A 25996-nucleotide genomic window follows, 5' to 3' on the forward strand; every position below is an offset into this window, starting at 1 on the left:
ACTGCCGCCCAACACTGAGCCGAGGATTTCAAAACATTGTCCATGATGATGCCCAGATGCTTTTCCTGGATGATTACTCTTAATATGGAAACTATACATCATGCCGTTTGGATGCCCAATCTCCTAGTCTCACATGGTCCTCGTGCAATTTCTCACAATCTGCTTGTAATTTAAGAACTCGGAATAATTTTGTCTCATCTGCAAATTTCATTGCCTTCCTCATTTTACCCATTTCCAGATAATTTATAAATATATTAAAAAGCACCAGTCCCAGTACAGATCCCTGAGATATTTCACTGTTTACCCTTCTCTACTGAGAAAACTGATCATTCAGTCCTAGTCTCTGCTTCCTATCTTTTTTCAGTTTACAATGCACAATAGTATATTGTCTCCTATCCCATGATTTTTTATTTTTTCTCAAGATTTTCTCATGGGGAACTTTGTCAAATGTCTTCTGAAAATCCAACTACATTATATTCTGTGGTTCACAATTATCCATATATATATTAACCCCTTCAAAATAAATATAGCAGATTGGTGAGGCAAGAGTTCACTTATGAAAATCAATGCTCACTATGCCCCAATAAACTATGTATTTCTATATGATCTATGATTTTGTTCTTTAGAATAGTTTCTACAATTTTTCCCAGCACTGAAGGCAGGCTCACCCCGGAGCCCTTTTTATGTGACCCCCTGGTGTCACTGTTATGTTGGCGTTCTGCGGGCAGCTCCCATGGACCACCACAATCACCTGTCCCCACTGGCCTCTGATGTGTCTGACACCAGCAGCCCTCCATGCAGTAAGATGCCGCCCTCCAACACGGCAGAATGTCACTGGCCAACCAGTCATGCCTCCCCATGGATGCCGTCTGCACACACAGCCAAACGCCACCAGTCTCTTAGTGCTGCGCCTCTCCCTAGGTGCACGTGCATGCCTCTTGCCACTGTTTAAAGGGACAGTGCCAGGAAATCCTCTATAGCCCCTGTTGATGATATCAGCGACCAAGCCCTATAAAAGGGCAATGCTACAGACACAACTTGCCTCAGCTATAGGTCTAACTTCTTCCTGTAGTGTGTGTTGCTTCCCAGCATCCAGTCTTCATTCCAGCCTTGTCTTCAGTCCTCATTCAGCTGTCTTGATCTTCATCCTACTGTTTCTAGGCTGTCTTCTGTCTTTATCCAGTTCATCCACATTGCCCGCTTGTTCTTGTCCTCTCCTGCATGTCCTATCTATCCATCCCTTCTCCTCCCTTGGACGGATACCTGGTTTGACTTCAGCCTGGACCTTGGATATGACTGAGCGCTGCCTGCCTCTGACCATTGCCTGGACCTTGTGTACATCTGACCACTGCCTGCTTATGACCCTATCCTTCTGCTATCAGCAGAGACCCCACCTAAGTCCTCTCAGTCCCAGCACCCAAAAGCTGAACCTAATGGGAATGAAGGACTGGTATAGGTGAAGGTCCTGACAGGTCTCTGCCTCATCTGGGTCTGACTGCCGACAGTGGGAACCTGCAGGGCTCCTCCCTGTAGGTAGTATCAATCCTGCCTAGACCCAAGGGTCCACAATTACAACAGTCACTTAGCACCCTCCAATCTTCAAATACCACAGACAATTGTAATGACAGGTTGCAAACTACTAGTAATAGAACTGCAATTTCAGTTTTGAGTTCTTTCGGACCTCTGGGATGTAAACCATCTGGCCCAGGTGATTTGCTACTCTTTAGTTTGTCAGTCTACCCTATTACATTATCCATGTTCACCGTGATTTGTTTCATCTCTTCCGAATCATCACCATTAAATACTGTTTCTGGCACGTGTATCTCCTCATCATCCTTTTCAGTAAATATCAAAGCAAAGAAACCATTTAGTCCTTCCACTATGGCCTTGTCTCCCCTAAGTGCCCCTTTAACCCCTCAATCATCTAATGGTCCAATCAACTCCCTCAAAGGCCTCCTGCTCTGCATATACAGTATTTTTAAAAGGTTTTATTATGAGTTTATGCCTCTATAGCCAGCTTCTTTTCAAATTCTCATTTTGCCTGTCTTATCAAAGTTTTACATCTAATAGTAAGTGCTTATGCTTTTTCCTATGTTCTTTAGTTGGATCCTTTTTCCAATTTTAGAAAGAAGTTCTTTTGGCTAAAATATCCTCTTTCACCTCACCTTTTAACCATGCTGGCAGTCGTTTGGCCTTCCTTCTACCTTTTCTAATGCTTGGAATACATCTGGTCTGGGCTTCCAAGATGGTATTTTTAAACAGTGTCCACAACTGATGTAAACTTTTAATCTTTGTAGCTGCATATTTTTAGCTTTGTTTCTAACTACTTTCCTCATTTTATTAAAATCTCCCTTTAGAAAATTAAATACTAGAGCAGTAGATTTATATAATGTCCTCCATCCAGCCATTAAATCAAATCTGAATGCATTATGATCACTATTTCTGAGTGGCCCCATTAATGTTACCTCTTGTACCAAATCCTGCATTCCATTAAGAATTAGATCTAAAATGGTTCCCCCTCTTGTCTGTTCCCAGAATATCTGCTCCATGAAGTATTCATTTAGTTCATATAGAAGCTTTACCTCTCTAGCACCTTCTGAGATAACATTTACCCAGTCAATATTGGAGTAATTGAACTCTACTCACACAAAGGAGTCAGCGGTTAACCACAACATATAATGTCCTCCATTTGTTTCCTTCTGAGATGGTTGAGACGTCTGGTCCCGTCTAATATGATATGTGGCTCTGCAATTGAAGTGTTTCTATACGCCCCTGAGGAAGCTTACTCAGCGAAACACCGGCCTGTATAGGGCTCCCCTACCAACTGTATATGAAAGAGTCATTTTGCTATTAACAATGGAGGACATTTTTAATTAATTTTTGAAAAAAAGAAAAGAAAAAATATTTTGTTGCATTAAAATTATGATGAAGGTGAATGATAGATAAGACCGGTTAGTGTCTGCTTGAGAGTGACACATAACGTCAAGGCTTGCTGACACCTTCTTAGGCCATTTTTTGAATTTTCATTTGGGTTCCACATTTCTGGTGATTTGAAGTAATTGAACTCTCCCATTATTACTGTGCTTCCAAATTTGTTAGCTTCCCTATTTTCTGTTATCATTTCATCATGCTTATTTAATCCTGTTAAATGTATAACGCTCCGGCGTAAGTTCCTGTTCATTGTACACCGACGTGATATCTTTGATGAGCGGTGGTATATAAAAAACTATAAATAAATAAATAAATAAATCATAGGTCTGTTCAATTTGGCCAAGCATATGGTAGTATAGCCCCATTGCTATACTCTTCCCCATCACACATGGAATTTCCACCCATAAGGATTCTACTGTGCATTTAGTCTCCTGCAGGATCTTTATCCTGTTGGACCCTATGCCATCTCTAACATAAAGCACCCCCTTCCCCCACCAAGTTGATCCATTCTATCATTGTAACTTAGGGCCTCATTTTCTAAAGTATCGCAGGCCTGCGATACTTTAGGGAATGAGGGGCGGGGGGCCAAAATGGGGGGCAGGCCTGTGCTAGCCGGCAGTGATCCCACCGTCGCGGTGTGATCGCTGCCGGTTTCGCACCCAATAGCGCCACCATAGAAGGTGTAGCTATTGGGCGTGAACTCGGACGCGAAAAGGGCCTTACCTTTTCGTCGTCCACGGCGTCTTCACGGAGTCGGCCCTGGTGACGCCCCGACTCCTCCTCTTCCGGGGCCGACTCCGCCCCCATTTTGGTATTGCATGTGATAAGGGACTTTTTGCGTGCGAGCCACTTGGAAAATAAGGCCCTTATTTTGTGCCCTGGTATAGCACTGTCCCACTTATTATCCTCTTTCCACTAGGTCTTTGAGATGCCAATTATCTCTAACTCTTCATTCAGTGCTATACATTCTAACTGTCCCATCTTACTTTTTAGACTTCTGTCATTAGCATACAGACATTTCAAGGTACGTTTTGTTTTATGAATATAAACTATAAACTATATAAAAATATAGAAGTAAAATAAATCTATACTGCTTTGGCTAAAAGTTGGCTGGGATAAACTGGGATGCTTCCTCTTTCCACCATTCAAAAAAAGGTCAAACTCTTTCATCACCTCAGTAACAGTGACAAAATCTCCTTCCATTACCAGGCAGGTGAAGTAACAGAAAACCCTGTAAAGAAGTCATTCAGAACCTATATAGCAAACTTCCCATACTGAAACAGCACCAAGTCCCAGAATTTAAACAGCAACAACCCTACCTATAAAAAGGCAACAATGCAAATATTACACTGGACCCTAGGACTGCATTACTATTCTTCCCAGCAGGAAAAAGCATTGGCCTAGTGGTTACAGTAATAGACTGAGAACCTGAAAAACCACTGTGTCTTCTGGTGACCTTGAGCAAATCGTTTTATCTACCATTGCCTCAGGTGCTTCAGAATAAGTGCCCATATATTACAAAAATGTATTTCTTAATTTAATAAATAACATTTATAGCCTTCTGATCTACAAATTTCAGTAGGGAACAGTCACATACATATTAAATACATAAAACAAATAATATAATACTAATTAACATAACAGCCCCCCCCCAAAAAAAAAAAAACATGAATACAAATCACATAAAAAGGTCACTGCCTAATGTAGAGCTAGCCCAAGCATTACTTCTGACACACTCCCATTCTTGTCCTAAAAAAAAACATTATAGGGCACTTAATTAAGGAATGCCAAGGAAAAAAGGTTTTCAACTGTTTCCTAAATTGGAGCAGGTCCTGGTCTAATTTAAGTGACTCCGGATGTTCATTCCAGAGACTTGGCCAACCACTCAAAAGATACGCTCACGGGATTCTTTAAGGTATCTCTAATAAACATTTAAAAGAGAATGCAATCTTCAAGGCAGATAATAAGTTCCTAGTTCAGCAGAAAGGCCCATGGAGAGCTTTAAAATGAAGACGTCAAAATATCAGAAGCCAATGAAGATTGGCCAGTACTGGAGAAATATGATCGTGCAAAGAACAACCAGTAATTAGGCGCACTGCAGCATTTTGATTTAATTGTAAAGATTTCAGAGTGGACTTTGGGAGGCCCAACTGAAGAGCCTTACAATAATCTAATGAAGATAGGACTAAAGCCTGAGTTACCAGACGAAAGTCTGTGTAATGTAAAAATGGTTTTAATGAGCTTAGAAGGCAAAGCTTAATAAAGAAATTTTAGATAAGAGAGTGAACATGGGGGCGAAGAGAGAGAGCAGAGTCTACCAGAACCATAGTGTGTCTATGCAAATATGGCCTCTGCCATAGGCACTGCTTCTGAAGGGCACAATAGCGCTGTCATGTGCCAGTGACAGTAGCGCGGTCAGTAGGGCTTCAGTAAAAAGAAAAGCCACATGGCCTTGTCAAAATCAACTGCTTGGTCAGCAAGGCCTTAATAAGTAGAAATGCAGTATGGCCCTGCCAGAATTAGGAGCAGAGCTGGCGGGGCCTTTGGAGGAGGAGGAAGAGCATGCCCTGCCCTGCCCTGCTGGAAGGAGCCCAAGGCTAGAGCTGGGTTTGCCCCCATGGCCAGAAGTCATTCCCTTGGCCATGGGGGCTAAAGAAGGAAACTGCTGCTGCCTGCTGCTTCAAGGGGGGAGAGGGGTTTGAGAGAGAGCATGTGTGTATGTGTGTGTGAGATTGAGAGAAATTATATGTGTATGTGTGTTGGAGAGTGAGACAGAGCATGTGTGTATTTGCATGGGAGAGAGAGAGAAAGTACATATATGTATGTGAGAATGAGAGAGAGAGAGAACATGTATAAATGTTTGTGCGAAAGAGAGAGAGAGAGAAAGCATCTGTGTGTGTGGGAGAGAGAAAGAGAGAGCATATGTGTATATGTATGTGAAAGTGAGAAAGAGAATGTGAGTATGTGTGTAGGTGAGCGAGAGAATGAGAGAGAGCATGTGAGTATTTATGTGGGAGAGAGAGAAAGAGAAAGTATGAATGTATGTGGGAGAAAGGAAGAGAGAGCATCTGTGTATGTGAAAGAGAGAGTACATGTGTGTGTGTGTGTGAGAGAGAGTGAGCGTGAGAGAAAGCGAGCATGTATATGTGTGAGAGGGAGCATGTGTGTGCACAACAATCCCACGTCCTCTCTGCCTGTTAATCCATAACAATTTCAAGGGATCTGGAAATCAGAATTTCCCAGGTATGGATAAGGGGGGATTTTTTAAAATTCTTATTTGTTTTAATTGTTGGGTGTTATTTAATGTTTCTGTTTTGAAATATTTTATTGGAGTTTGCAAAATGTTTATATGAGTTTTTAATTATTGAATGTTATTCCTCTCATTAGTTGTTCTGAATTATTCTTTTTATTAGTATGATTTTACTAATTTTATTGTTTTATGAGGAATGGTAATGTTTCTGGTTTTTCCATTGTTGCAGTGCATACAGAATTTGGCTTGTTGCAGTGTCCAGTTCATTATTTGTCTCTACATTTCTATTTATACTTTATGGTCTCTTTATTCTGTATTTGATGGTTTATCTGTTTTTTGCATATATGACTGAAGTGAGGTATTCAAAAAGTGTATAGTTTTTATAGAAGGGATCTAGAGCAGCTTGGTTTGTTCTGTTTTTCTAATAGGGGGTGTATTGTTGTTTTAGGCCTGTTGTAATATTTGCAGTGTTAATTTTCATAGATAAGATTGTTGTTGTTTAAGTGCTGGCAGTTAGTTCTATTTTGATATAGAAAGTTTATTGCATTGTAATTCTGTTTTCTCATGGCTTTCTCATGGCCCATGACCAAGACGCGTTACAGCAGACCTAATATCATATGGGTTCCAAATGTCTCTTGTTTTTTGCAGGGCTTTCTGGTTGGCACCACAGCAGTGCATGCAAATATAATTTACATATTGTAAGTGATATTTTTACCTCAGAAAACTGTGCTTTGAATGTCCTTTTTCATGTAAAATCTGTTATTACAAATGCATAGGGCCGGATTTTAAAACATACGCGCGCATGTATACCCGATTTATGTTATAAAATCCGGGGTCGGCGCGCGTAATGGGGTGCACAATTGTGCACCTTGCGCACACTGAGCCCTATCCAAGCCCAGCTGCCTTCCCCTGTTCCCTCTCAGGCCACTCCAAAATCATGAGAAATCTAGAACGGGTTAATGTGAATCAATTATTTACTCTTTCGGATAATAGAAAGACTAGAAGTTAGCATGTGGCACATTTAAAACTAATTGGAGAAAGTTCTTTTTTACTCAACGCACAATTAAACTCTGGAATTTGTTGCAGAGGATGTGGTTAGTGCAGTTAGTGTAGCTGTGTTTGGATAAGTTCTCGGAGGAGAAGTCCATTACTTGCTATTAATTAAGTTGACTTAGAGAATAGCCACTGCTATTATTAGCAACAGTAGCATGAGATAGACTTAGTTTTTGGGTACTCGCCAGGTTCTTATGGACTGGATTGGCCACTGTTGGAAACAGGATGCTGGGCTTGATGGACCCTTGGTCTGACCCAGTATGGCATTTTCTTATGTTCTTATGAAATTGGAGCAGCCTGGGAGGGAACTTTCTTACCCCCCACCCCCCCCACCCCACCTTCCCTTCCCCTACCTCCCCCGCCCTTTCCCCCTACCTTTGTTGCTTTCTTTTTTCTGTTTTAAAACTTACTTCAGCTGCCCCTTTTGTAAAGCCCCGGGACTTACACGCATCCCGGGGCTTTATGCACGTCGCCAGGCCTTTTGAAAATAGGCCCAGCGCGCGTTAGCTTTTGAAAATCCAGCCCATAATTTTTTACTGTGTGTGAGGAGTTTGTGATGGAGTAGGGGTGGGAGGTGGAAGGCAGTAAGGTTTTCCTAAGGCACCTAACAGCCTTGCAAAGGCTGTGGGAATTGCTGTATCTTTAACATAGTCTCCCAACTCATGTGTCATGTGTTGTGGACCCTTGTGGCTGTAGTGTGATTGACATAGCTTAACAAACGAACCCACTAGGCCTACATCGGCAGCTGGTGGAGAAGCCCGTAGGCAGGACCAACTGGAGCTTCAGCTATACCAGCCACCTCCCCCGCAGTTTGAGCCCTTGGGTTCTGGCGGCCGGCAGGACTTAGGTGGGTCTCTGGGGCTATCCAGATCAAGTGTCCAATCCAAGCAAGGGTCATGGCAGGCAGCAGACAGCAGAACAGATACCAAGCCAGAGGACAGGGCAGGCAGCAGATAGGAAGGTCAGGAGCCAGGTCAAGGTCAAAATCCAATGAATCAATCTAAGATAAACAGGACAGACAAGACTAACAAGATAATCAGGACTAAAGAGACAAGCAAAACAGGGCACGGGCAGGGACAGGAAAAAAAATGGGTGGCGAGGAACAAGTTAACAAGGAGGCAACTAAGGATACAAGGAAACAAGGCAGAAACAGACAAGGCACACGCAAGGCACAAAACTAAACTAGCAACACGCACTGGGCTGTAGTTCTTCCAGATGATGAGATACTGTACTTGATTCCAGATTCTACGGGAATCTAGAATTTCTTCCACCTCAAATTGGGTGTTTTCCTCAATGGTGATTTCAGGTTTTTGGAGGGGTGGTCAACTTGGCCAAGAAAGAAGTGCGGGCTTCAACAAGGAGACATGGAAGACATTGTTTATCTGGAGAGATGCGGGAAGCTTGAGTTTATAGGCGACTGAGCCCAGTTGCCGCTCCATTGGGAAAGGCCCCACGAATTGGGGTGCAAATTTTGTGGATGGCATCTTAAGCCTCAGATTCTTGGGACTAAGCCAGACTAAAGTACCAGGATGGAGAACACATGCAGGGCACTGTTTCTTGTCAGCTTGGGCTGCTTGGTCTATCAGCTGGTGAGTCTTTGGCCACAGGTCTTGGAGCTCTTGCTCTACTAGGGATGGCAGCCGGGCAAATATCAGGCGTAGGAACAGGTCTCGGGGTATGTGGGTGATGTCCAAAGATGATGAAGAATAGCAAAGACCCAGTAGAGCAGCTAACATGTTTATTGTGAGCGAATGCGGCCAAAGGAAGCAAGGATGCTCAGTTGTCTTGTCTCTGGTTCATATAAGAGCACAAAAATATTTTGAGGCTCTGGTTGACTAGCTTTGAGCATGGTAAGCAGAGGTAAATTCAAGGGTGATCCCGAACTTCTAGTATAGGCTTCTCCAGTATTTGGCAGTGATTTGGAACCCCCGGTCTGAGAGAATGTGGCGAAGAAGTCATGAAGACAAAAAATTTGCTGAATAAAGAGTTTGGCTAGTTCAGGTGCAGACAGGAGTCCTGGAAGAGGAACAAAATGTGCCATTTTGGAAAATCTGTCTACAACCACCTATATGGTTGAGTGACCACTTGAGGGAGGAAGGTCACTGATAAAATCAATGGCCACATGCATCCAAGGATTCATGGGGACTGGTAGCAGTTGTGACAGCCCCCAAGTGAGAAGGTCCACCACCGTCTGACACTCCCGGTCTACCCGAAAACAGATGGATCTTCCGTCTCTTGTTCCACTCTGCAAGACTCCAGGGCTCACTTTGACAAAACTTTGAAGGGAAATGTATATAAACTCCACGGGCCACTTGTTGAGCCTAAAACCCTGCTGAGGAGGCAAAGGAAAAATAACACCGCCTATTGTCCCCAGTGTCTTTGCCCCCTTAGTTAGATTGTGGCTCCCTTCAAGCACTTCAAGCTCCCTTTAGTAAAATAAAACTTTATTCACAAGCAGCCCGGATAAGTCAGAAAGTTCCTAGTCTTTCTCCTTGGATCAGTTGGAAGGGTTTCTCCCTTACTGCAAATAGGAGTAAATTTTCTTTCAGGGCTTACCTCCTGGTAGCTCTATCTCCACCAGAGTGCCTTTCTGGCCAGCTGGTGCACTGTCCTGCGGTATCCACTTGGTTGCCACATTGTAAGGGTTTGCAAATGCCGCCCGACCTGGGCTTTCTTCACAGGCTATGCAGCAAGGGTCCCCTTTGAATAGTAACCCTCCTCAGTGCAAGAGTTTGACAAAAAAAAACAAACTATGGTTAATCAAACTCCTTCTCCACAAGGAATGCAACAATTTTTTTTTCTTTTTAAGTTGTAGCACTCCTAAGCAGACAGGTTTGCAAAGCAACAAAAAAACAAACAAACTGTGGTTAATCACAGTTCACAAGGAAACAAACAATTTTTTTTTCTGTACCTCACTTCTAACCTGAGCCAGTATAATCACCTCCCCATCTGTGGCAGAGCTTGACCATACAGGAACTAACTCTTCGATTAGGTTCAGCTCTTCCACAATCTCCCACAGTTAACTTTCCTGTTCAAAGTGTGCTGTATCTAAATGCAGTCTCTTTTCTCTTCTACTTTATACTTCTTTGGCTCACTCTGTTTCTTCATCTTCCGGTTCCACTTGTAGCTCCTCCCCATTCAGATCAGGTGCTTCTGGCCCTCCGCTGGGCTCCTCAAGGTGGGACCTGCTCCTTCCTTGCCGTTAAATACGCTAGTGGGTTGACGTCATCAGGTGGGGATGCCCCTGAGGTTCCCGCCATGACGTATTTAAATAAGGCCCTTGCGTGCGCTCGCCTAGGTAACTCCAGGTCCAAGATGGCAGCCGGCAGCGCCCACGCTGTCCTGGGAACGCCGGAGAGGTCGGTGTCAACTAGCAAACACCTCCATTCTTCCCAGTCTAGATGGAGTGGGGAAAAAAGAGGTGAGCATGAGAGGTTGCAGCCATCTGTGACCAACAGGTATAACAACCACAAGGCTGGAAGTGATATTTTTACCTCAGAAGACTGTACTTTGATTGTTCTTTTTTTTTTTTAATATATTTTATTAAGATTTTCAGAAGTAATACAAGGCCAAATGGTAGCGTAGAATACAATAATGAAAAAATATTGTACACCATGAATGACAGTGGTAATAATAATAATATCATCAAAACAAAACATCATTAAAACATCATTAAGACAAACATCATCATTGGCTCCATGTCTGAATCGTGGTGGTGATGCATCTTTATCGAGTAATTCCCTACGCATATCCCCATCCCCCCCCCAGGAACCGTCACTTTTCCAAATCCTAGAATGGGTCCATACAGTCAAGTTATTTATCATCCGCTGATGTACTTCGTTAATACATAAGGATTGGTTGTTGATATGATGTATTCAATCATCTTACCAGGAGCATTGCTTACCAGAGCAACATATATGAATGCAACAGGAGGTAGTGTGAGTATATTTGGGGCGTATACCCCAAGGTCCAAGTAGACCATGAAATCACCCAAAACACAGTAAATAAAGTTCCCATATTGAACGATCTGAAAGGTTATCATGAATCACGTGGAGAGATTGGGGCTAACAAGTAGATCTATTTGACGGGATCCAATCGTGTATAGGTTGCCTCACTTTATAATAAAAAGCCAAGCGATTATGCTTGATCCCTGTTAAATAGTCCAACCGATGGTAACCTTGTATTTTAGCCACAACCTCAGCTATGGCTGGTAATGTAGTAGATTTCCAATATTGAGCAAGGGTTGTGTGAGTAGCTATCAGTACAAAAGTTCATAATTTTTGCTGATACTGGTCCAACTCTTCAATAGGTGCATTTAAGAGAACAGCCGCAGGCTCCCACGTAAATTGTGTTGACAGCAGTTGGCCTAGCCAGCTAGCTATAGCTTGCCAGTATGCGGTTATCGTAGGACAGGTCCACCAGATGTGAAAGTAGGTGCCGAGTCCACCATATTCCCTCCAACAAAGGGGTGATATAGAAGGATATATCCTATGTAGGCGTTCAGGATCAAAGTGCCATCTATACACCATTTTATAGCTGTGTTCTTGTAATCTGGCGGAAATAGCGCATTTGCTAGCTCTCTTAAAGATAATGTCCCATGTTTTTGTCAAGGAGCGGGCCCCCCAAGTCTTTCTCCCACTTCAATATGTGGGGAGTAGGGTGTGTCCCTGCTGAGCATAACGCTTGATAAATCTTTGAGATCCCCTTAGTCAGGGAATCAGCGAGCAGACAAAAGTTTTGAAAAAGGGATCCAGTCCCCCGTAATTTCCCAGTATGGCTAATAGTTTTAATAAAATGATGAAGTTGTGCATAAGCTAAAAAGGTATTGGGGTCTAAGGTGTATTTATCAGCCAACTGAGTCCATGTTAATAACACTCCCCCTTGGAATAAGGGGCCAATAGTAGTTAGTAGGGATGTGAATCGTTTTTTGACGATTTAAAATATCGTCCGATATATTTTAAATCGTCAAAAAATCGTTAGGGCCACGATACAATACCAATTCCCCCGATTTATCGTTAAAAAATCGTAAATCGGGGGAAGGGGGAGGGCAGGAAAACCGGCACACTAAAACCCCCTAAAACCCACCCCGACCCTTTAAATTAAATCCCCCCCCCCCCCGAACCCCCCCCCCCCCAAATGCTTTAAATTACCTGGGGATCCGGCGGTGGTCCAGAACGGCGGCGGTCCGGAACGGCCCCCTCAATAGAATCGTGTTGTCTTCAGCCGGCGCCATTTTTCAAAATGGCCGCCGCAAAATGGCGGCGGCCATAGACAAAAACGATTCGACGGAGGAGGTCGTTCCGGACCCCCGCTGGACTTTTGGCAAGTCTTGTGGGGGTCAGGAGGCCCCCCCAAGCTGGCCAAAAGTTTCCTGGGAGTCCAGCGGGGTTCCGGGAGCGATTTCTTGCCGCGAATCGTTTTCGTACGGAAAATGGCGCCGGCAGGAGATCGACTGCAGGAGGTCGTTCAGCGGGGGTTCCGGACTGCCGCTGAACGACCTCCTGCACTCGATCTCCTGCCGGCGCCATTTTCCGTACGAAAACGATTCGCGGCAAGAAATCGCTCCCGGAACCCCGCTGGACTCCCAGGAAACTTTTGGCCAGCTTGGGGGGGCCTCCTGACCCCCACAAGACTTGCCAAAAGTCCAGCGGGGGTCCGGAACGACCTCCTCCGTCGAATCGTTTTTGTCTATGGCCGCCGCCATTTTGCGGCGGCCATTTTGAAAAATGGCGCCGGCTGAAGACAACACGATTCTATTGAGGGGGCCGTTCCGGACCGCCGCCGTTCTGGACCACCGCCGGATCCCCAGGTAATTTAAAGCATTTGGGGGGGGTTCGGGAGGGTGGGGGATTTAATTTAAAGGGTCGGGGTGGGTTTTAGGGGGGTTTAGTGTGCCGGCTCACGATTTTAATGATTTTTCACGATAGTTTACACACCCAAACGGCAACAATACGATTCCCTCCCCCTCCCAGCCGAAATCGATCGTTAAGATGATCGAGGACACGATTCACATCTCTAGTAGTTAGGCCCACAGCTTTCCACTTCTGGAATGCCGTTGACTGGTAGCCAATTGCAAACTCTGTATTATGAAAGAGTGACGTTTGATAAAAATAAGAATAATCCCCTACCAGCTTGAGTTTCCATTGAGCCCATATCCTTAGTGTAGTCTGCATAGACCAAGGAATAGTCAGTATGGACCGCCAGGTTGATCGTGGCTGCCATGGAAGAGCTCCAACAGGCATGGAACCAGTCATAAACTGTTCAATAGCGACCCATTGCTTACTTGTGTGCACACGTACGATATCCAACACTGCCCTCAACTGTGAAGCTGCATAATATGCGTGCAGGTCAGGAACTCCCAACCCCCTTGGGTCTTTGGCTGAAAGAATATGCGGCGAGCTATTCTGGATGGTCGTCTCCGCCATATGAAATAAAAAATTTCTTTTGAAGTCAACGAAGAAGGTGTGAGGATAGAAAGACTGGTAGTGTAGAGAACAAGTATAGAAACCTAGGTAGTACGTTAATTTTGATAATGGCTATGGCTACTCATCCAAACCATGTAAAGGAGCCTCTGTACCATGTATCCAGATCTCTGTCTATCTTTCGCATTAAGGGTGTGTAATTAAGGGAAAATAGCCCTTCAAGATTAGAATTTAAATGTATGCCGAAATATTTCAAAGATTTTTTGGCCCAGTGGAAGGGAAAATGTCTGGCAATACTTTTAATCTCACGGTCCGCCAAGTTAATATTTAATAGTTCGAATTTGTCAAAATTCACTTTAAACCCAGAGACGTTGCTAAATGACATCAGTTCTTGCTCCACTCCGTGCAAAGAAGTCCTTGGGTCAGCTAAGGTAAAAATATAATGCCGTCAGCAAATAGTGATAGTTTATAATTGGAAGTGCCCAGCTGTATCCCTTGTATAGCCTGTGAAGCCCGCACTCGGGATGCGAATGGTTCGAGAAACAGCGCAAAGAGCAAGGGGGATAGTGGACATCCCTGCCGGGTGCCTCTGCCTATCAGGCGTTAATTTCTGAAAGTAAAATGTGCGGCTTGGCTGCACATTTTGCTTTCTGTATCGCGCGGGAATGACTAATAGGCCCATCAACACGCATTTGCATGTTGCGGGCGCTATTAGTTTCGGGGGGGAAGGGGATTGGCCATGCGTTTTCGATGCGCTATTACCCCTTACTGTATAAGGGGTAAAAATAGGGCGTCGAAAACGCGCAGCCAAACATGGGCTAACATTGCGCACTTTACTGTATTAGCGCACTTTACTGTATCGGCCCGTTTGAGGTGATGGGGATCAGTTTGTTTGTTTTTTTATCCCTGGGAGGGAGCCCCTCCATTTCTTCTTGGATTCTTCACCTGAACTTCAGGAGGTCATGCTAAAAACCAAACAAAAAAGAAGACGTGGATTGGAAAGGAGCCCACGTGCTGGGAATCATGGGTGGGGGAAGGAACGTGGAATCAGCAAGGGAAAATAACTCAGGATGAAAAAACAAGTATTGCACCTCCACTCCCAGAACTGCAAAGCTCCATTTTCACTTAGTCTGGGGGAACCAGTGTTGTAGTTGCCTGCTTTGTATTTTGCATGCAGAAAATTGGGTGGGGGGGGGTTGATTTCTTTATTTATAATTATTAGTGACTCTTTTGCTCCATCCAGGGTAGATTCAGGATCAGGGGAGCAGAGAGTAGTGTGGGCAGTCTGCAGCATGTTGTCGGGTGCATGCACTGCTGGAGGAGAGAGGTGGGGGGGAGGAGGAGGAGAGGCTGGGGCAAGCTATGGTACAGCTCCAGCTTGTGATGGGAAAGGTACTTGAAGTGAGCAGAATTGCCCCTCCAGAATTTTCAGCCTTTTTGCTGAATTTCATCAATTCCATTTGTTGCAAAAGTTGTTGAAATAATTGTTCATAAACAACTACAAGAATTTTAGGATGAGCATAATATCCTAGATAGCCACTAATCTGGAAACTGACCACAACATAGCACCAAGACCCTATTATTATCTGGCCTTGACATTATTTGATGAGGCTTTGATTCAGGGACCAGTTATCTATTGGTGTTACTTGACATCTCCGCAGCCTTTGATTCCATGAACCACAGAATGCTACTGTACTGTTTATTCCAATCAGGTATTTCTGGGAAAGTCCTTCGTTGGTCTGCATGTCTTCAGAAGAGAACTAATGCATGATGGGGCGTTGTTGCTTAGTGCTTTATGGATTAGAGTTAGAATTTTCAACTTTGTTTGCCACTAGACTGGAAGCCAGTGAAGCGACTGTAATACTGGGGGTGATATGTTCATGACGAGAAGAGCCAATCAGTATTCATGCGGCAGAGTTCTGAACCATTTGCACTCCTTTTAGGGCAGGCATGGGAAGACCGAGCCGGATTAAGTTGCAGTAATCGAGTTTGGACAATATGAGTGACTGTAGGACAGTTCTGAAGTCGTGTGCATTCAAATATGGTTTTAATTTGCATGAGAGTCTCAATTTAAAACATGCACTTTCATGCTTTCCTTAATTTGTGTATGGAATGAGAGCTCTGACTCAAGCTTGCCTTCCAGATTTTTTTTTACCTAGGCCACAATTATCAAAAACAAAACTTCTAGGGGGAGTTTCAGTGGAGGGAACCTGCTCAAAGTGGCAACTTAGTTGTTGAGATATTTAAGGACAGTTTATTACTCTTCAACCAACATTTAATAGCATTCAGGTAGATTGTAAAAAGCAGAGGTTTCCTGGAAAGAAGAACTGCATATCATCTGTGGATAGTTGGTAATGAACACCAAGCCCTGCCAATAATTTGCAGATAGGGCTGATGTAAATATTTTTAAAAAGTGGCTGAAACTGGGAGGGTCTCGTGGGACACCAGCTGTTAATGCATACCAGGATGAGATCTGGGAGCCGCAGCGCACTTGCTCACGCTGCGACTTCAGGCCTTCAGCTTGTGGTGCACTCTGCATTTGTCCATCTGAAGCAAAGTATTCTCTGCACTGCCATTACTGTGCTAACTCTTACCACTGCCACGTGCAATGTATTTCTTTTTCCAGCTGAAGAGGAGCCCTCAGATGTGCAAAGATCTCTTCTCTTACTCACTATTTCAACCTGCATAGTCCCCATCGTTTTGTTTTCTGCAATCTGCTTTGTAAAGAGGAAATCTTTGTTGCGTGTCTGCACCGGAAAGAGTGAGTATCCACTATCTAGATTTGTTAAGCAAAGTAGATATTTTTCTCTCTCTCTTTTTTTTATTTATACCCAGATAGTCCTTTAATTTGTTTGAAATTTGAGAGGATTTAAATCCATAAGTGGCAGAGTTTTTTTTAAATTATTTTTCATTTTGGATCTATGATGATATTTTTGAGCAGTGGCATGGGCAGCGGAAAGGGATAGGTCCAACCAGCTTTTGGCAGGGAATCAAACTGGAGGCTCCACACCTCTGGCAGCATTTCGGCACTGGCTGGCGCAGCCATAGCAAAGAATGTGGGAGAGGCATGAGTGCTGTATCTGCACAGAGCCGCTGCCATCACTATTTCATCCACTGCTTGGCCAAGAAGCCAGCGCCTCCTCCCCTACTGCTTCCTGCCATCATCTGCCAGCCTGAAGGTTGCAGCTGGTGTGGAGGAGAGAGGGCCTGGACTGGAGCAAGGCTTTTCTGTTGGCTGGGAGCCAGGAGGAAGGGGGTAGGGTGAATGATGATGGGCAGGGAGATGTAGGGGTCCGGGAGAAAGGGGGCAAGGGGATGCCAGAGGGGATAGAGCCAAGAAGCAAAACTTGGATGGCTTGTTTGGCCTCCCCCCCCCAACCAAAATAGCATTCCACTGCCCCTGTGCAGTGGCACGCCAAATTGCAAGAGAAGGAGAAGCCCCTCCCAGGCTGGAGTGACTGGATTGGCACCATTAACTTGGACAGAGAAGTCATTTCCTGAGGTGGTCTCAGAAGTAGAGGCCAGCCAGTCGGTAAAGGCCAGGTGACTCATCCTCTTTCCACGTTCCAACAAAGGATGCTGTGGTGATTAGGGTGGTGGTTGTGTGAGGGCAATGGGGGGGAGTATGGGCTAGGCCAAGGGGCCAGCACTGAGCCTTTAGCAAAGGGGGAAGGGGGGGGTGGGACCTGACAGGTTTTTTTCTTTTGATTTGGTTTTTTGTTTTTTATTTCGTTTTGTTTAATTTTAAAGAAATGAAAAAATCAGCAGAGAAAACAAAAGAAAAAAAACCCACAAAGCACAAAAAAGATAAATCAGATGATGAAACGTTCAGTGCACACTCCTAGTTTGAACAGGCACTGTTTTTTGGCACTGGGTTATCAGCAGGATGTGAAATGTAGATTCTCTACTTGGTAGAGACAGAACAGCGGGTGGGAGAAGATACTCTCCTTAATTTCCTGTTATAGCTCCTGCTATTATTTAGCAATTCCTGTGATTCTTTAATGGCCTTTTTCTCTTTATAGATAGATAGATACTTCCTGTTTCCTTGGCTTTCCAATCCTCACTCCTTCCTTGTTGGTGCTAAGATTAATAAGGCAACTGCCCTGCATGGCCTACTGGTTCTGGCCTATAAGACAGAAGTTGTCTCCATTTATATATGTCACTTTCCTGATTACCACTGGCATCCCAAGTAAGAGGCAGCAACTGCAATAATTTTATAACCTAACAAAATTACAATTCTATAAAACAGTTCTGACGATCAATACCTAAAATCCCTAAAAATACAGATACAGTATTATAGCACCCACTGGATTCAGTTAAAACATCATAAAACTCTTGAAAACATAAACAGACCCAGTAGAGTAAAAAAAAAAAAACAACCTCTACTATTGAATAAGTTAAAAACATCAACACAACAGTAGCAATAAGCCCAAAATATACATCAAAAAGACTAAGTAGACTCACAACTGCAATCATTAATTAGAGACTAATTGAAAACAGACAGGCCGTTGCAATACAGTGAGCTCAGGCTAGTGCACAGCTTGTCACAGGGCTGGACATGCGATTTGGATGTGCTACAATAACTCCCAATGCAATAATGGTATTAGCGCATCCAAAACACGTGTCCAAACCAGCACATAGCTAATAGCACTTATCATATGTAAATACCATGTAGATGAGGCTATTAGCTATTACCCTGATGCAAAAAACACCATGCGCCTGACGTGCATGTTTTAGCAAGCAAAAATTAACGCCAGCCCAGAGCTTGTGTTAAGTCTTCATGCGCTCCAAGCTGCCACAAAAAAAGCCAAAAATGCTGCTGTTCCGTGATTCCAAATCTGAGTAGGAGAAACCACAGAAAAGTATCGTCCCAATACTAAGTAGGAGGAACCACAGGAAACAGCATGGAAAAAAACTGTTGACGGCAGTCAGGTTAGGAAAACAGATGCTCAATTTACAAGTATCTGCTTTCCTAACCCGTGGCATCCCTTTTCCTAACCAATGCACAGCACATCTCCTGGGTGCCCAATGCCATGGATATGCTAGGGATGCACAATTTATCCCTAGCGCTTACTTTTCACCCTGGCACCTCATTTGCATACTGCATCGGGTACCCAGGAAAAGGGCATGTGCCCGCATTGGAAAAAAAAATGCGCCCAGTTTAGACGCATGTTTTTTTGCGCCTGGTATTGCATTGGCCTGAGTATGTTTTCCTTTTCTCACATTTTCTCTTTTCCCTTGGCTAAAACTGTGGTTGCTTATTTTAGTAGAATTCGAGAATGCTACTGTACCTCCAGAGGTTTACAGATCCCACAGTATCTGAATGTAATCCGCTTCGAAGTGCTGAAAAGCATAATATAAAATTAATTAAATAAAATAGCCATAATCTTCTTAAAGAGGATGCATTACAATATATTAGATAATAACAGGTAAGGACCAATGGATATATCCACTCTGCCCAGTTGTCTTCCTCTCTAGTTCCCTACTACTTTGAGTAAGTGAGCATAGCATATAGCTTCCCGTGCTAAAGCCATCACATGTCTTTTACTGAACTTTTCATCCTGTTCCTGCCACTGCCCCACGTACATTTAAGCTCTGTTGTACTGTTTTTCACTCCCTCCCCTGGTAGGCTTTTCAAGGCTTTGTCGTCTTCTTTGAACCTAACACGTCCCACACTTAATCCAACACCCACGACCTCTTCCCTACCTGGTCGCCAAGGTTTGTATTAAACCAAACAGCCGCCAAAACTAATAAGGCTGTTATCTGAGACATCTACCACCTCACTGATGTTATGATTACAAACAGAGGGTGCTTTGTGCCGGCTGCTCCAGCTTATTGGAAGCCTGATTATAAACCTCTGCCCAGTGCCCATAGCTTTGCTAATTATTCATCCATCAGAAGATGAGAGCAATAGATATTTGTGGGACTTGAGAAGGTTAGCCTGAGATATCTGGATAACTTTGCTATTGAGTACCACAGCCTAACCTGACAGAAAATCATCTGTTCCCTATGACTTCTGAATAACCGAGTTTGACCCAATGTATACTTGGCTTCTGTGTAGCCCATTGTGTTACATTGTCATCCAGGTATTTTGACAGCATAGGCATAAAATTAATCCTTGTGAGTTACAGATAGCTGAGGCTCTAATTTCTAAACAAACCATTTTGCTTCCAGTTCCCTGTCTCTTCCTCTCTCAATACCTACTACTTTCCTCAAATTCCGGATATTAAATCTTTATGCTGTAGTAAATGTATTGTTTTATTGAGCTATAGATATTTCTGAATGAATAAATGCTCAACTATCTGCTGTATTACTTAAAATTAGAAATTCCCTATTTAACCCCCATTTGATCTTGAGATTTCCTTTTATACTAACATCTCACCTTAAATATATGTATGCCATTTTAAATAAATTACATTTCTTTTTTTTAAAGAGATGAATCAAGAAACTGTCAATGATGTTTTCTTGACAAAAGAAGAAAATTGTAAGTATGATGGTATTGTATTATTTTGTAGAGTTCTTAGTTTTTGGCAGAACTTCCACTGTGCAACTAGAATAGTTGGCCAGTCTGTAGATAATAATTTTACAGATAGCTGTGGGATACACTGAGTTAGTGCTGGTTTTACACGCTGTCCCACTGTAGATATAGACGTTTAATCTTGCTTTTCTTAGGGAAATTAGAATTGCAAACCCATGCGTCCAATGAGAAGAAGCTAGAATTGGTTCAATCTGTCCCTGATGACCTGAAGTTGACTGTTAACCCAAGTACATATTTACCTAATGCCTACAGAGTCACTCAGCTTTCAAAGAGTTAGCACCTGACTGGAGAACAAAGAATTGCTTAAAATACTGGGACTGGCAGAGGAGGTGACATAAATGCTTGAGATGCAAACTTTGTGAAATAAAGATTTTTGACCATCCAAAAACGCTATATATTATGCGGATTTTCTAGAGCAGGTAAGAGTGGAAGAGCAGCCTGCAAACCAGAGAAGCCAGGATTCAAATCCCCTGCTGTTGCTTATGATCCTGGGCAAGTCACTTTACCTTCTTTTGCCTCAGATGCAAAAAAACTTAGGACCTCATTTACTGAGGACTATTCTATGTCTATGGGAAACATAGTTAGTAAATGAGGCCCTTGAGTGTATGCCCTCTGGGGTTAGGGAAATACCTTCAGTACCTGAATGTAATCTGCTTTGAAGTGCTTGACAAAGCAGAATAGAAATCAAATAAAGAGGTGCTATGCACAGACAAGTGAGTGCTGGAAAGTAACACTGTAGAGGGTGTGTGCTCTCGTTAATGAACTCCAGAGTTTATAGCGAACACACTTCAAACCGGCCTCTTCAAAAAAGCCAGAAATGAGACATGTGAGCATATAGAGCTCAAGTGCAGCATTATATACCCACGGGTATATATATATACTCCTCTGCAATTCCAGCTGCAATCCAGTTTCCTGCTCAAACTATCATGCAGATGCTGTCTGAGTGTTCAGCAATAATTTTGTGTGAGGAGCTGAAACAGCACACACGAGCAAAAATCTTAAAGTTCAATTGGCATGAATTAGACTCCAAATAATGGAGAAACTAGCTTGAATTCCAAGGGCTGTCTTCTCCTCTTGGGCCTGTATTTTGAATCCTTTTGGTTGAAGTTGCCTCTTTCACATTTTTTTTTTTTTTGACTCAGTAGATTCCTCCTACTATTTGGGGCTTCCCGCGCAATGGAAATCAGGGTTTGGATCTGGCACCATGAGCCCTCATTAACAATTACCCGGTATTATTCTCTTATTTCATATCCCCACCACCACCACACACACACACACACACACACACACATTGGGGTAGATCTTAAAAAAATACGCGCGCATGAACAAAAGTAAGCCAGATTTTAAAAGATACGCGCGGCAACGCGCGTATCTTTTAAAATCCAGGGTCGGCGTGCGCAAGGCTGTGCAAAATCGGCAGCCTGCGCGCACCGAGCCGCGCAGGCTGCCTCTGTTCCCTCCGCATTCCCCCACCTTCCCCTCCCTTCCCCTATCTAACCCACCCCCCAGCCCTACCTAAATCCCCCCCCCCACCTTTGTTGTACAAGTTACGCCTGCTTGAAGCAGGCGTAACTTGTGCGCCCCGCCTCGTCAGCCCCCGGCACAGGCCGCAGTGCCAGGGGACTTGGGACTGCCCTCCCGGCCCACCCCCGAAGCCTTGCCACGCCCCCGGACCCGCCTCGGACTGCCCCCTGACCCCGGACACGCCCCAGGACACACCCCCGGTCTTCAGACACACCCCAGACACGCCCCCTCCCGCCCCTTTTACGAAGCCCCGGGACTTACGCGTGCGAGTGCCCTGCGTGCGTAAATCTGGAAGGATTTATGCGCGCAGGGCTCTTAAAATCCGCCCCATTACTTTTAGTCCAGTCATTGCAGTGATGATCCTGGGCCAAGGAGCTGTACACCAGGGTTCCTTCTGCAACTTTGCAATTATGGGTCCTAAATTTAGCCACTAGGTGTCACCATTCAGGAAGGACTATGACTCCCTCACACGACCACCATCATCGCTTCCCCCTCACCCAGCATCCCCAGCCCCAGCTGACCCCGGAAGTGAAGCATCCAAGTTTGGGAACACTGATATGCCCAAAGAGGCTTCCATCCTGGGGACTCCCAGGAATCTCTCTAATTATTTTATTGAAAAAAAAACCCCAAACCCAAGTATTTCACTAAGTCTCAGAGAGATGGCGAGAGCCCCTTGATAAGAAATTGGTAGTACCTCAATGCATGGGTGTGTGAAGCAGGGGCTGGCACAATGTATCCCTGAACTTCTTCATCCAAAAGTCAAACAAGCCTTTGTGAAAAAACATGGAACAATATAAAAATGTAAGTATTTTATCAACCTATAATAATAAAAGAAATAATTTTAATAGCAACCTGCATGAATTCATAGGAACATAAGAGCATAAGAACATAAGAACATGCCATACTGGGTCAGACCAAGGGTCCATCAAGCCCAGCATCCTGTTTCCAATAGGGGCCAATCCAGGCCATAAGAACCTGGCAAGTACCCAAAAACTAAGTCTACCCCATGTTACTGTTGCTAGTAATAGCAGTGGCTATTTTCTAAGTCAACTCAATTAATAGCAGGTAATGGACTTCTCCTCCAATAACTTATCCAATCCTTTTTTAAACACAGCTATACTAACTGCACTAACCACATCCTCTGGCAACAAATTCCAGAGTTTAATTGTGCATTGAGTGAAAAAGAACTTTCTCCGATTAGTTTTAAATGAGCCATATGTTAACTACATGGAGTGCCCCCTAGTCTTTTTATTATCCGAAAGAGTAAATAACCGATTCACATCTACCAGTTCTAGACCTCTTGTGATTTTAAACACCTCTATCATATCCCCCCTCAGCCATCTCTTCTCCAAGCTGAAAAGTCCTAACCTCTTTAGTCTTTCCTCATAGGGGAGCTGTTCCATTCCCCTTATCATTTTGGTAGCCCTTCTCTGTACCTTCTCCATCGCAATTATATCTTTCTTGAGATGCGGCGACCAGAATTGTACACAGTATTCAAGGTGCAGTCTCACCATGGAGCGATACAGAGGCATTATGACATTTTCTGTTTTATTCACCACTAAAAAAGCCACTAAACCCACTATACACTGTATAATGACACATAATGTTAGAAAACTCATTGTAAAAAGCTACAAATTTTATTGTAAACAGTTACTGACCTCATTGTAAGAAGCTACTAAGTTCACTGTGCAAAGTATAATGATACATAATGTCACAAAGCCCAATAAGCTAGCAAAGCTCCAATGCAAATCAGGAAGTCTACACCGATAGACCCTCCACTACTCTGTAAACCGGTGTGATATGTATGATGAACATCGGTATAGAAAAACAAACAAATAAATAAATAAACATATTCTTTCTGGATATTCTAAAACCTAGGATATTTTGGAAGTCCTGTTGTTTGGGATTTACTAAATATTGGGCCTGACTGGGAAAGCTGGTCCTCTTCTTCTCTTATTGTCAGCAATCTGACCTTCTCTCTCATCCTGTCTGACACCCTCCCATCTCTTTCATGTTTCACCCCTCCCAGTCCTTCCTCAGTCTTGCTTTCACCTCCTCCATCTAGTGCTTTCTTACCAACTTCTGAGGTAAACAGAATAGGAATAGATCTCAAGTCCTCAGAAAATCTTTATTATTATAGAAGCAAATTACTCAATCATAGCCCGACTCCGGCTGAGTTTCGCCACATAAAATGGGCTGCTTCAGGGCTGTATGAGCACTATATCAGTCATAAACTATCCTGCAGGACCTGGTGGTTAGCAACCATCTATTGGTATCCTGATCAAATAACGCTGTGATCTTTACTGTATATGAGCTCCTGTCAGATCTGTCGTCCATTCTAGGATTATGAAATTGCTGGTGGAATAGGTATACACCCTAGTGATATACTTTAGTGGCGCATTACAAGGCACATCACAAGGCAACCTGGCTGTATATTTTCCTGTATTTGTTAGAGAAACTATAGATAAAATGTGCATTTTACACTAAGTGTACACCTATTCCACCAGCAATTTCATAATCCTAGAATGGACGACGGATCTGACAGGAGCTCATATACAGTAAAGATCACAGCGTTATTTGATCGGGATACCAACTACCATGTCCTGCAGGATAGTTTATGACTGATATAATACTCATACAGCCCCTGAAGCAGCCCATTTTATGTGGCAAACCTCGGCCAGAGTCGGACTATAATTGAGCAATTTGCTTCTATAATAACAAACAATTTTTAAGGACTTGAGATCTATTCCTATTGGGCCAGATTTTAGTATCTATGCGCGGGCATAGATTTGTGCTCGCAACCCGATTTGCACAAATCTATGCCCGATTTTATAACATGTGCGCGCAGCTGCACGCATGTTATAAAATCCGGGGTCAGTGCACGCAAGGGGGTGCACACTTGTGTACCTTGCATGTGCCGAGCCCTAGGGGAGCCCCAATGGCTTTCCCCGTTCCCTCCGAGGCCGCTCGGAAATCGGAGCAGCCTTGGAGGAAACTTTCCTTCCACTCCCCCCCCCCCCCACCTTCCCCTCCCTTCCCCTATCTAATCCACCCCCCCAGCCCTACCTAAATCCCCCCTACCTTTGTTTTGTTTTTTACGCCTGCCTCTGGCAGGTGTAACTTGCGCGCGCCGGCCAGCTGCCGGCGTGTGATCACCCTGCATGGCCGCTGTGCCGGAGGCCTCGGTCCTGCCCCCGCCCCCGCCCCATCCCCAGACCGCCCCTTTTTCAAAGCCCCAGGACATATGCGCGTCCCGGGGCTTGCGCAGGAGCGGGTTTTCGGGGGTTACGTGCATAATATACGTGCGTAACCCTTTTAAAATCTGCCCCATTCTGTTTACCTCACGGCTTTGATAGATCGTCTTCCTTGTTGTTTCCTGGGTCCTTACCAATTTCTGATCAAGGAGTTCTCGCTACTGTGTTTGTAATCAAGAGCTCCCATCCTGCACATCACTGCCACAATCTCTCTTGCTTCCTTCCTCCCCCAGCTCTCCATCCCTCTCATGCTACCCCTTTCCCACTGCTCTATCTCCTTTGCTCCTCCTAGTCTCTGTCTTCATTTCTTTCTTGCTCCCTCTCTGGTTCTCCTGCTTCCCTCCCTCAGCACCTCCAGCTTTGTCTCCACCTTCCCTTTTCAGGCTGTATAAGTAGCACAGTACAACATGGCTATCACAGCACAAGCAGAGGGCAGGGAATGCAGGCAGGACACACTTCTCTCAGGCAGGGCTGCTCTTCCCTTCTCTTGCCAGCTTTTGGACATGTGCATGTGCGCTGAGAACCGGCAGTTCACGGGAGAAAGAGGAGGAGGAGGAATAGCACTTCCTTCAAAAAGGGCTTGCTGTCTGTTTTTGCAACCTGCTTATGCTGCAGCGCTGGTCTCATTTCTTCCTTAGCTACTTTGTTGCCAACTGGCTGCAGAATTTCAGGACAGATTGATCCAGATTTTATATATATATATACACACACACACACACACTACTTACCATGGGGAGAAAAGTAGAGATTTTTTTTGCGAAGCACTTTGCCACGTCAGAACCTTTCCAGAGTAAAGCTTGCAGACTTTTCCTCTTCCCAAGCCCACAAGTCGTCATGTCCGTGAGGAAATGTTCAAACAAAGAAGATCCGTACGTTAATGAGAACAAGCAATCAGCTGCTCCCTCTGTAAGAGTCGTCAGGGATCCACTAAATATCCCTTCGGTCAAATTCTCGTTCCATGCAGGTACGGTGCTACACTTTACCTCTGCATGACCTCAGGTCTCATTTCTAACTAACTGGCATC

At 44.1% G+C, this 25996-nt stretch overlaps 1 protein-coding gene across 11 annotated transcripts in view; it reads left to right on the forward strand.

The window, feature by feature from the left end:
* The window catches only part of PDCD1LG2 (programmed cell death 1 ligand 2), a 186730-nt gene that overhangs the window by 142965 nt on the left and 17769 nt on the right, over window positions 1–25996 (forward strand). For all 11 annotated transcript variants that reach the window (XM_029613797.1, XM_029613789.1, XM_029613821.1 and 8 more), the window contains 2 exons: window positions 16283–16417; window positions 20090–20140. In XM_029613797.1, coding sequence (XP_029469657.1) covers window positions 16283–16417; window positions 20090–20140 — 186 coding nt within the window. The remainder of the gene's footprint in view (window positions 1–16282; window positions 16418–20089; window positions 20141–25996) is intronic.

The sequence above is a fragment of the Rhinatrema bivittatum genome, chromosome 1 (assembly GCF_901001135.1).
Source record: "Rhinatrema bivittatum chromosome 1, aRhiBiv1.1, whole genome shotgun sequence".
Taxonomy (NCBI): domain Eukaryota; kingdom Metazoa; phylum Chordata; class Amphibia; order Gymnophiona; family Rhinatrematidae; genus Rhinatrema; species Rhinatrema bivittatum.